Below are 12,945 nucleotides of genomic sequence, written 5' to 3' on the forward strand. Positions count from 1 at the left end.
AAATAGAGTTTGACTGGTTACCTGTACTTTCTCTCTATCCGACAATGTTAGGAATGGAAAATGGAATATCACAACAGTTACTTTACATATTAAGACAATAATAAGAATATATATTGAATGAGTTCACATCTGTACATTTGAAATTATTATATGAATTGGAAAAATTTCTAGAAAAATACAACTTATCTGTACTAATTCAAGAATTATTTCACTACCCAAAATGAATTTATACCCCAAACTTTTCCTTGGTCCAGATAGTTTCCCTATTAAGTATAAAACATTTGAAGACGAAATGATTAGAATCTTACACACTATTCCAGAAAATAGAAAAGGAGAAGAAACTTTCAGCTCATTTTCAGACTCCCAAGTTGACATGGACAGTGCAAGAAAAGAAGTTGGCTGATTGGGGGCTATCATAGGTATACGTACATGAAGAAATGCTTCACTAGTCAATAATTTCTCTCCTCTGCTATGTCTTCCTCTCTGGTGAGAGAACCCCCTACTCAAACCATTCTGAAATTGCTTGAAATGTCCTTTAAGTATTCCATGGTGCAAATTAAGCGCATCTGTATTCCTTGCATCCCTGGCTTTTTTAGTTTCACTGAATAAAATCTCTGTAAAATGAACAGCCCTACATCAAAGAACACCTGGAAGCAGGAAAAAAAAAAGTATTTGGCTTTTTAGTCTGTGGATTTTTTTCCAGTACCTGAAAGTAATTTACCCACATGCTTCTCATGATGCATTGACTCATTTTTTTAGACAAGCTATCTATTCAAAGCTAGTATAAATCACACTAACATTTTAAAACCAAAGAAGGTGCCAACTATTTTTATGCTTTTTGGATTATTAGGGTCTATTTGACAATTCAGAAATGTACTTTTGTTCTAAAGAAAAATACTTTTTTGGAAAATAAGTGCCAATATTACTGTTTTATATTCCTTGCATTTAATTATATCGATTTATTACATTGTGTTTCCACTACAAATTTTGTCTTCATATTAAGCCCCCTTTGTGAAGCCGAGTCATTCCAAAGTGACATCCAGTGGGAATGAGATGAAGATGAGTTGTATTTTATATTACTCACTTGACTTCATTATAATTTTCTAATGTTTACATTCTTCCTCTCAGACTATAATATTGTCAATAATATAAAAAATCATGATTGTCTCAAATTTATTTGGAAAACTTCTGATGTTCAACTCATTTAGTTTAGCTTTTCCCCCAAATTTGGGAATGAAAGAAGTTGTACCTATGCCATGTGGATTCTAGTGTGCTTTTTATTATTTCATCCATATGTTGTTTGGTTATCTATCAAACAATCAGGAAAAAAATAGTTCCAGTAATTGTTTAATAGTTAAGTAGGGAGTTTTGATAAGTATATCTCTAAAATTTAAACCCAATGGAAGCTTATACTTACTGCTTCAGAACAGAATCAACCCCCAGATGGAGACTGTTATAAGACAAGGAGAAAGATTAGGCGACATAGAGTTCCTGTAACTCAGCTATACTCCTTATGAGCCATGCCTGCTATGTAAATGCATGAAACTCAAGGGATGGTGTCCCATTCACATCCCCAAGGCAAACAACATAAAGCATTTGTTGACAACATATTTGAGAGACAGACCCAAGAGAAAGTTAAGGACAGCCTGTACTATGACATTTACACATGGGGAAAATAATCAGGAAGGGATAACTATGAAATCCATACAGGGTCTAAACCTTGAAAAGGGAGAGAAAATAAATCTAAATAAAAGGCAGCTGAAAAATATGAATGCACATCAAAATAGCAAGTACTTCAAAATGGCCAAGAAATGTTTAGGAAAACATTTTTTCCCATAGGCTCAAAAAATGACAATCTTCTCTTTAAAAATAAAACTCTAGGGAGAGGAAGTTTTATGGAAAACATAAATCAACAAAAGGAACAGAAAAGCAAATATACTCAGTTCAAAGAAAAATAGAAGAAAAATGAAAATATTACAAAAGTGAACACCACATTAAACGACTTAAAAACAAAATGGACTGTAAACAATGTTAGGAAGCAAGATGGATTGGATTAAAGAGTTGCCCACAGACAATAAATAATAAAAAGGAAGAAAATAACATAAAGCAAAACGATAGATTTCATAAACATAGACATGATCTGACATGTGCTTAGTTGGTGTTCCTGCAGAAAAGATCAAAGGGAAAATAATTATTTGAGTCATAATATAAGAAAACTTTCTTAAAGACTTGCATGCTATGTTCTAGTCAAAGTACATGGTACAGAATGATTATTAGACAAGGATATTCCAGTGAAATTATTGAACAGAATTAAAGAAACAGAAGGAGATATTGAGGTCCAAAAGATAAGGATGTACAAAGTGAAACAGGGTTGAAAGTGAGAAATAGCTCAGGCATCTCTAAAAACAAGAACAAAGTCCTCAAAACCAGACAGAAAGTCATGTCTTCACCTAAGGATTGTAGTTCTGCCAAGCTGTTCTTCAAGTGTAAAGGTAGCAGAGGTTTTCTCAAAGTTTTAAGAAATCAGAGAATGCAATACTTATGTGTTTGCAGAATGCAATGCTTCTCTGAAAAATTCATTAAATGAAACATTCTGGTGAACCAGAATGGAAAAGTGAACTTAGAAAGAAGGAATTACCTTCAGTTAAATGGTTGGATGGTCAGCATTTTAATCCATTTGAATACAGAGGATTGAACAGCTCCTAATTATGTCTGCAAATAGAATGGAAATATAAAGCCAGACAATATAAAATAATTCTAATGCTGACTTTAGGTTAGGTGAGTTGAGAGTAGGAAAGCGTAAGTGGTGATTCTCTCATCTTTAATAGTGCCGAATTCATAGACACAATATGGAGATAAAATATGGGAATAATGAAAAGGCTAATTTCCTTAATATTTTCATTTTGCCTTTTTGTCATCTTAAAAGTGGGCATCTTTGCAGGGTGTGGTGGCATTTATCTGTTATCTCAGCTACTTAGAAGGCTGAGGCAGAAAGGTCACCAGTTCAAGACCAGCCTGAACAACTTAGTGAGACTGTCTCAGAAAAAAAAAAAAAAAATTAAGAAGACCAGGAAAAGCACTTGCTTAGCATGTATGAGGCCCTGTACTATGTGTAGACACACATACAGTAGACATCTTTTAGGGACAAGGAAAATTAACCCACTTCAAAATTAGGGAATATTCCACTCAAGACCACCTTCACTTTTGATATCAACTGCAATTTTCAAACTCCCTAACATCATTCCTAGATTTGATAATTTGCTAAAGGACTGGAAAAACTCACTGAAAGCTACTATACTCATGGTTACAGTTTATCACAGCTAAAGGATACAGATTAAAATCAACCAAGGAGGAAGTGCATAGCACAGATCCTGGAGAGTCCCAAGGGCATAGCTTGTAGAAGTCCTGTCTCCTGGAATTGGAATGGCATTTCTATCCTGGAAATCATGTGTGAGAGTATGCCGGGAGCACTGTCAACGAGGAAGTGTATCCGAGCCTGGTGTCCTAATTCTCTTGGGACTTGATCATATTCATAAGGTTGACTGTCTATATGACTGACCTCCATTTCCTGCTTCTCAGGAAGTGAAAATGAATCATCCAAAGTCCCTACCACATCGCCTTGTTTCTGTGGCTTAAAGATCCCTTGATAAACCATATTATTACTCTCTAGTTGGCTTAAATCTCTTAGACAAATGAATATGTTCCTATTAAAAATACCATTGCAGGGACTTAGAGATTACTTTCCAGAAGCTGAGGAAGAAGGCCTTTTAGGGCAAAGTCAAATTCTTCTCTACACAGAGGCCCATCTCCCAGTTCTATCTCAGCTCTACACCACTATTTGACTTTGTGACTTTAACAAGTTGCTTTTCTCTGGGCTCAGAGTCTCCTTGTGTATTAATCAAGAAAATAATTTTTGTTTTCCTTTTCCAATATATACATTTACAAATCTGAATATGTCCAGGCATATAGGGATATGGGAGAACTCCCAGGGCCATTGTATATACGTGTGGGTAGACTCAACAGTTCTGGGGAAGCCATTTACATGGCTGTTATGAACAGGAGTCCCTGCCATGGTGCTCTGGACAGGTACTTATGCAGGTACTTTCAGGCAATTTTAAAGTGTGGCATCTCCTTTTATTTCTGTTATTGTAACACAGTCATTGTAATCTCATGGTGACCTGTTAAAGGCAAGAAAAAAAATGGAGATGCTTCTGGCTGAATGTTAATGCTGGGCCTAGGCCACTTCTAGAAGATGCTGTCATATGTTTAATTTCACTTGAATTATGAAATTATCCAATGTCTCACTGTCAAGTCCTCTATATCTGATAGCAGTCACATTGAACAGTGATTTGTTGTGGAATGAATCTCACCCATGCACATCATTGCCAAGTTAATCTAAAAGAAAACACTAAAGCTGATATCACAAGGTGCTAGAAAAATGGTCAAAAATATAAAGCATGCTGGAACAGGAGAGTAAAAAATGAGTAATGAACAGAGCTCTATTCTTGTTTGACCAAGATGATACCGGCATTTCCAGAACTTCTGCACTCTTTCTTTCTACCAGCAATTAGGCAAGTGGCCAATATCCTGTTATTCCAATTACAGACAAAGACCAACAAGATACGAGCTTGAATTCCAATCATCTGTATCTCTAGAACAACTATAATATTTGCTCTGCTGCCTCTTTCATTGGCTCTAATCTTAGAAGTATAATTAGTATACTTATTAGCATAATACTAATTTCTACCTCATAGAGTATTTTGACACTTATATGAAATACAGCTCTCAGCATGGTGTTTTGCTCAATTGATATTAGTTGCTCTGGTTTATATTTTAATTCAAATAGCAAATTGTGATTCTTGTTACACCCTGATTTTACCAAGCTCAAAATGTTTGTGTTTAATCTTTTTTTTTTTGTAGTGCTGGGAATCAAACCCATGGCCTTGTGCTTGCAAGGCAAGCGCTTTACCAAATAAGCTATCTCCCCAGCCCTGTTTAATCTTGATACTAAAGGATACTGTTACATTAACTCTCTAATCTTATTTATCTTTTCACAGTCATTTTCTATTTATTAATTTCTCTTTTTCTCCTACTCCCCCTCACCTCATATCTGTCTTTCCTTACTACTTTCTCTTATTTCATTGTATGACCTCTATGTTAGTTGATTATCTTCTAATTCAGTTTAAGAAGAGTACGTGCTTTACTGGTCAGTAAAACCTCAGTTCTTATGTATAAAATGAGGGTTTACACTGAACCCATCTGTAGTTCTCTCCCAGGATCACATTTAGTGGACTTATGTGTCAGTGTAACATGGTAACATGGTCATTATGGGAGCAGAGTAGCTAGAAATATTGGAAATGAAGGGAGACACCAATGTGATGAGGTCGTTCTAACAAATTTGTCATCTCTGACCCCAGTGGTCTACAGACGTCAAATGTTAGTTTAGGAGCAGTAGTGTAGAAGGCCTTGAGGGAAGGCCAAAGCAGTTGTGAACTGGTCATACCTTTTAGGCATTTGGTCAGCTTTCTAGAGACTGTGAGGAAAAAATAAGCAACAAAATCCTGGCATTCACATAGTTCATATTTTAGTGCTGTTGAATCTTTTTTTTTTTAAAGATGTTTTGAATGACTGCACAAATGATCCCTTCACCTATAGTTAGCAGAGTATGTAATTAAATGCATAAACTGCTTCTGTATCCTGACATCACCCATTCATGCTTAAAATTTAGTAGTAGTTTCTGAGACAAAGTGAAACACAAAGGAAATGAAAGTAAAAGACAGAAAACATGCTATTTACTAATACCTTCAATTGTGATTTTCAAATATTAATTTTTCATCAGTAAAAGTGACTTGTTTTAATAAATTCATATTCTAATTATTTATTTCAACTGAGGATAAGATCTACTACCAGTGGATCATGAATACCAGTTCATGAATAACTAAATATTTTGTTTTCTTGATTTTTGTTTTTGCAGCTTTTTTTCAATTTCCACTTGATAAAGTATGATTTTCAGAAAGATGAACCTTTGAGAAATGAAAAGGACTGGTGTAGCCAAGTAAAAAAAGGTAAAACTCATATTTTGAAGAAATCTCATGAAGGACGGTTTCTAGCCTCTATAATTATTATTGAAGTTAGGAAAGAATAACTAGTTCTAATGAGTAGTTTTACTTATTTAGAAATTCAAGGCAGGTGGAATGGTTAAATTATTAAATATTAAGAGCCCTCACTGGGTTACTCAGATGAAAAATTATTAAAATTGAAAAGTAGTTCCTATTTGGTTCATATTTTTCTTAATTCATCATCTGTAGTTCGTAATATTTGCATATGTCTAATATCCTATACCACCAAATAATATTAAAAATAATTGGCTTATCTTTCTGGACACAGTGAGAAGTCAGACCAGCTTGGATTCAAATTTGGGTTCTTAAACTTAGAAACCGTGTAACTCTGGGCAGGTTAATAAATCTGAGCCTCAGTTTCTTCCTATGTAAACTACAGATAGCAATATCTATTACGTGAAGCTGTTTTTGTCAACTAAATGAGATGGATGTTTGTAGATCCATGTGGCTCATTACCTTCTGCCTCTTCCCTCCCTTTTTCTCCCTTCCATTTCTCTCCTGTCCTCCTTTCCCCTGCCCTTCTTGTCTCTCCTCTCTCACTTCCCTCCTCTCTCAAGATGGACTTTCTTATAATTTTAGGTTAGGAATTTTAATGAAATCAAGCGTCCCAATTAACTGAATAGAATCAAACTAGAAAATAAATGTGCACTCACAATTGTCTAGCGATCTAAATAAATCAGTCCAATATTACTATTTACTGCCTCAAACTACATTTCAGAGATGACTTCCTAAATGTTTACTTCAAATGTGTAAAGAATGGTTACAAACCCCTCCCCATCCATTTCTGTTAGCTGACAGATTGAAAAAGTAAGATTTATTTATTAAAAAGCAAACCTTGAAGATTTCTAAATTTCAAGCCTGAGGAGTATTTATCTTGAGTTTCTCTAATTCAACTCTTATAGTCGAAGAAAAAAGAAGTTTCTGAAGAGATTGTAAAGAACTTAAATACCTTTATTTAGTATGTCTTATTACAATTACAACAATATCAGGCTTTGGAACTTAAAAAGCTGATTGACCCCAAATATCTGGTTCACTCTTTTGAAATTCTCATTAAGATCTACTTGATATATTTTTCATTAGGGCAATGTGTCTTTACAATGCAAATTATGCCTAAAGAGGAAAGATATAAATACATTGTAACCTATGTAAGAACATGCAATAATTAGTTTGTCCAAGAAGAAACTGATACCTGTGTCCTAGAAAAGACAAAAAAAGGACATACGTTTTAAGGTATACATGAGAGTCTTGGAAACGTCAGAAATACAGGGAATACGGACCAAAAGAATAGAGGATGGACATGAAGCTTTAGAATCTGATGGACCTGGTTATAAAAGTAAAATTCTCAAACTCCTATCTTTGATAGCTGTATGACTTTGGACAAATTACCTTTTCTGTCTCTCAGTTTCTTCACCTATAAAATGAAGGGCCTTTCTTGCAGGTTTGTGATGAGGACTAGATGGGGTATGTAACACTCTCAGAGTGGTGACTGGTACCCAGCACATGCTCAGTAGGTCTGCCCTTGGTGATGATGATACCTTGATGGTGTTAGTGTTGACAATGATGTTGCAAGTCAGAATGAAACAGCTGTTGTTGAAGCAGAGGAGGTGGCATGTGTGCCCTTGCAAACTAAAATTTCCACAAGAGTAAGAGGAAGAAAAGTGATAAAATGCAAGAAACTGCTCTACACTTTGACAGAAGGCAACCCTGTCTAATGTATCAGGTAGTCCTGCATTGATTTACAGCAGACAGAGCAAAGGGCTTTAAAGACTTCTGGGCAGTGATTGATACTTTCATCTTATCTTCTTACCAAACTCTTGTAGAAGTAGCTTTTACCTTGCAGATTGCTGAACAAAATCTTGATTAATTTAAATAAGTTTTATTGGAAAAATTTTTTCAAATAATGCACCTAAATATAATTAGAACTAAACTTGTGTCATGAGATGGAAGATCTTTTCAATCTTTCATTTCTTTTTTACCAAGGAGTTCCACAATAATATTCCAAAAGAATAAGTCATTTTCTTAAATTTATAATAGCATGGCAATAAGATCGGAGAGAGCAACTTACACAAAAACCTTAATTTGAGTTCAAGGTCTATTTCTTTCTTTGATTTTCACAACCTCACTTCCCTAGGCTCTATTTCATTTCCTCTAAAATAGATACCATGACATCAATTTCAAAAGATTTCTGCATAGAATAAACTAGTTGACCATTGCAAAGAGCTCTTGGTGAAAGTTCAGTAAATATTGCTATCATCATTTTATTAAAATGATTAGTAGAGTTTTATTTAATTGTCAATATTGTCTGTATGAAAATCTATAAAATCTAAAGTAAGAATAGTCTTTTGTCTGTCAATTGAGAAAGTAAAGAAGTTTTAAGCATCTTTCCTTGATATTCAGCTCCCTTTTCATTGTTTTTTTTTCTAAAGTGGCATGTTTGTGATAATCTGAAAGGTTGTACAGGAGGCAGGTGCCAAGAGTAAGTGACGTAAAGTAGAATAAAGTTCAAAGGAAAGCGAGATGTGATTTAGATACCTGCACAGTGTATGTAACAATAGTTTTAATCGGATAGCTGCAAAATTGCCCTTTTCTCTTTCAGGAGAACCTGGACTTCTCATTTCTCGTGTGAATACAAAGAATCCCTTCTTTGGTTATGCTGGGTCTTACAGGCACACACAAAACAAATTACTCTTTGATGTTTTTAAGAAGGGAGATGTTTACTTTAACACAGGAGACCTAATGGTCCAAGATCAGGAGAATTTCCTTTATTTTTGGGACCGTATTGGAGACACTTTCAGGTATGAACCACCATTGGATGCCCAGCTTGTTCTGGAATTGTGAAGCATGTGTCTATGGAAACATCAGAGACCACATGCTTGTTAGCTTTCAGGGCAGACAGAGCCCTTTTATCTCCATAATGCCTTCCCATTTAAAACTTTGTCAGTCATTTGTTTCTAGACTAAACCATAAACGCATTTCTTGGGTCTTGGGCAGGTATTAGGTATTGAACTTAGTGGCATTCAAGCACTGAGCCACATCCCCAGCCCTATTTTGTATTTTATTTAGAGACAGGGTCTCACTGAGTTTCTTAGCATCTTGCTTTTTCTGAGGGTAGCTTTGAACTCGAGATCTTCCTGCCTCAGCCTCCCTAGTTACTGGGATTACAGATGTGCACCACCACACCTGGCCAATAAATTTACTTTTGATGTAAAATTTTATAATTATTTTAATGAATCGGCTAAGTCCAAATCAATGAGCTCTCTTTTGGAATAGAAGACTGACACATGTGACATCTAAGTGGTAGGGTTAAAACAGAAAACCAGTTTAGTCAAATATGGTCTAACTCTTAATATGATGATACAGTATTGAAAAAGAAAAATTCCATTTCTTCTATTTCCTTTTCCTTTTTTAGTTCCCTAAAATCATTTTAGGCCTCTAAAATTATTTTGCTTTACTAAACAATGACCATAGAATAGTGAAGACATATAGTAAATATTTAACAAATATTTGAATGAATAAACAATTTACTCTTATTTTCTTGCCTTTATGTGTCATGTTATAAGCTCACTCTATATAAAATTATTTGAATTAAAATAAAATAATTATTCATGTGAATTAAAGGAAATTAAGGAGTTAATACTTAGAAACCAAAGTCAGTATATTAAAAGACAGCTATAACTTTTTTGTCAATTCTTTATATCATTCACACTAGAGATAAGAAAGATTTTATACTTATTTTTTAACAAAATCAAAATTTTTGTAATGACAATCTTCATTATTATTTTGTTTTGATGAAAGATTATAAAATTCTTAATGAGCTGGGATTATAGCTTAGTTGGTAGAGTGCTTGCCTCACATGCACAAGACCCTCGATTCAATCCCCAGCACCACACACACACAAAAATGCTTAATAATGAGTAACTTATACCAAAAAGATCTAGGTAAAGTAACTTTAACCAACATAGAGATGCTGATTTTGTTCAATTATGATCAAAGTACTTTCTTAGAAGTGCTTTTAGTTTTGAAGAGTATAGCAATTTTGGTTACTAGATGTTTGCTTGGAGCCAAATACAAGGCACTAAAACTAAAACTAGGCGCCAATTTGTCTTTCATTTAGATGGAAAGGAGAAAATGTTGCAACCACAGAGGTAGCTGATATTATTGGGATGTTGGATTTCATACAGGAAATAAACGTCTATGGTGTAGCTGTATCAGGTATGAATACGTCAGGTTTGGAAGGACTCTGAATGGTATGCACAACTGTTCCTTAGTTTTGAAATTTATTTTACTACTGTGATTTTCATTTACTAAAATAAATATCCTATGTCTTAGCAAGTGGTACCCTTGATTAAGCTAACAAATTCCATTGACACATCAGAGAAAAGTTGCCAAGTGAATTTTAATGTCTGTATGCATTTTCCAAAGTTTTTTGTTATAATTAATTATACATGACAGCAGAATGCATTTGGACACATCATATGTAAATGGAGTATAACTTCTCATTCTTCTGGTTGCACATGATGTAGAGTTACACAGGTTGTGTAATCATATATGCACACAGGGTAATAATGTCCAATTCATTCTATTAGCATTCTGTGTGCATTTTTAAACAGAGTTTGAATATTCTAGTTGTGACTCCCTGCTTGAAAATAATTGAAGCTCCTCAATAATCTTATTTTTCTCTTTATGATTGCTGTTCATACATACCACTGAACAAAAACATTCCAGTGTAAAGGCTTACAATAACTTGTACTTAAGGTGGGGCTCTTTAAGAATTATTTTAAAATTTGTATGACCTCGTTATCTTTATAAATACGTGTGTTAGGATCATTTCAAAGTGGTAAAAATGGAACATAAAAGTAACTGATTTAGAGTCATAGAACAGACATCCCCCTTCAGTCTTTTTTTTTTTTTTTTTCTTTTCTAACAAATCACAGTCATTTCTGGATAATGCTTGTGGGTGTTGTGGGTGGAGGGGATACCAGGAGTGGCAAAGCCACGGAAGGGAATATTTATTTAATAAATAGCCAATAGGTGTTGGAGAAATGTTCTGGGATGTTTTGACCCCCTATAAAGATCTGTAGATGATATGATATGCAGTATACAATATATAGAATTAATTATGGATATGCCAGTTTCTAGTTTCTTAACTTAAAAATGTGCGCTTAATTTTTTTGAGTTAATGCTCAAAATGTATACTTCTGCCAGAATATTTATTTTCACCTTCAAATGAATGTTTCTTTCTTTTTCTTTTTTTTTGACAAAAAGTATAAATATATTTTTAAGTTGACTGAAAATGTCACATCAACAAAGATGACATAAAACAATACATTGCTAAATGAGGACACCTATGACAAACTGGTTAGTGGGTGCCATCAACTCAAATATGATATGAACCAGCCAGGACACAGAAATCCTGTACATGCTACCTCTAATGGACACAATTCAAAAGATGTACATGATGTTAGTGACACAGATCTTATCAGACTTCAAACTTAAGGAAATAAGCCAACCATCCTAAGCAAGAACTATATTATCTTTCCGTCTTTGTTGTAGAAAATTACATTTCAAAAATTATTGCCATATGGTTAACTAATCAAAGAATACTTAGCCAAACCAACCAACAAACAAAAGCAAAGTATATCAAGAAGGAACTATGGCTGCAGGTATGAAAGATGGTGGAATGAGGCAGACATCATTACATATGTACATGTATAAATACACATGAATCTACATCGTGCACAACCATAGAAACGAAATGATGTACCCCATTTGTGTACAATGAATCAAAATGCAGTCTGCAAAAGTAAAAAAATCAAATTAAAAAATTAAAATTACTGATCCAAGAAATTAAAGAAAAAGGAAAAGAGGAAAAAAAAGGAACTATGAAGTGTGTCAGTCATTTAACTAATTTAAGTAATATGTTACTTGTACATAGGAAAGTTCTTTCTTAATATATGATGCAGATTATAGGTAGTTAATGGTATTTTTCATTCCATCTATTTCATTTCTGTAGTGTGGACAATTTGGGATAAATTCTGGCCTTTCCTATTCATTTATTTCTAGAGGTTGAGCCTATTCTCAGGGAAGGAGGCAGCCTCATTCATGCTACTGTTGCATTGTTACTGCTACAATGGATTTAATGTCTCTTCATATCTATGTGGATGTGTATGTAACAGGTCTATTTTTAACAAGTCATCTAATATTTATATAATTGATTGTAGTTCCAACTTTTTTTCAGGTTATGAAGGAAAAGCTGGAATGGCTTCTATTATTTTAAAACCAAATAAATCTTTAGACTTAGAAAAAATTTATGAACAAGTTGTAACATCTCTACCAGCTTATGCCTGCCCACGATTTTTAAGAATTCAGGTAATTTTCCAATCTAAATTTACTATCAGATTTGAGGCCAGGAAACCAGGAGGTAGTTGAGGAACAAAACTCATGTGGTAGCCTTTAGGTAATATGTGCACTTTTCATATTGTAAAGCTTCAAGAGTACTGAAAAGCATAGGAATACACAGCTGATGCAAATCAATGCCATGTTTGAAGCCCAAATAGGAAGGAACTATGGTGAAATGCTAGAATGTATTTGTCTTTGTCTTTATTGTAGAATTACTCCCTTTCTCTTCAATTGGGACCTGAAAGCAAAGTGACGGTCCCAGTGAAGTTGACAAGCAAAAACCTCATCTTGAATATATCATGTGAATACATTCAGTGCCATTTACCTAGAATTAGTTTCCATCGAGCCAACATCAAGGTGTCTGCAGAATGTGCGCAGAACCTGAAGGCAATTGGCTTGAAGCAATCCTGCTTTCAATCCTTTCATT

General features: G+C 34.2%; 1 protein-coding gene across 3 annotated transcripts in view; it reads left to right on the forward strand.

The window, feature by feature from the left end:
- Positions 1-12,945, forward strand: part of SLC27A6 (solute carrier family 27 member 6) — a 54,859-nt gene that overhangs the window by 37,152 nt on the left and 4,762 nt on the right. For all 3 annotated transcript variants that reach the window (XM_079143862.1, XM_079143863.1, XM_079143861.1), the window contains exons 7-10: positions 5,975-6,065; positions 8,716-8,914; positions 10,234-10,331; positions 12,358-12,488. In XM_079143862.1, the coding sequence (XP_078999988.1) occupies positions 5,975-6,065; positions 8,716-8,914; positions 10,234-10,331; positions 12,358-12,488 (519 nt within the window). The remainder of the gene's footprint in view (positions 1-5,974; positions 6,066-8,715; positions 8,915-10,233; positions 10,332-12,357; positions 12,489-12,945) is intronic.

This window comes from Sciurus vulgaris (genome assembly GCF_902686455.1).
Source record: "Sciurus vulgaris genome assembly, chromosome: 6".
In the NCBI taxonomy this organism is placed as follows: Eukaryota; Metazoa; Chordata; class Mammalia; order Rodentia; family Sciuridae; genus Sciurus; species Sciurus vulgaris.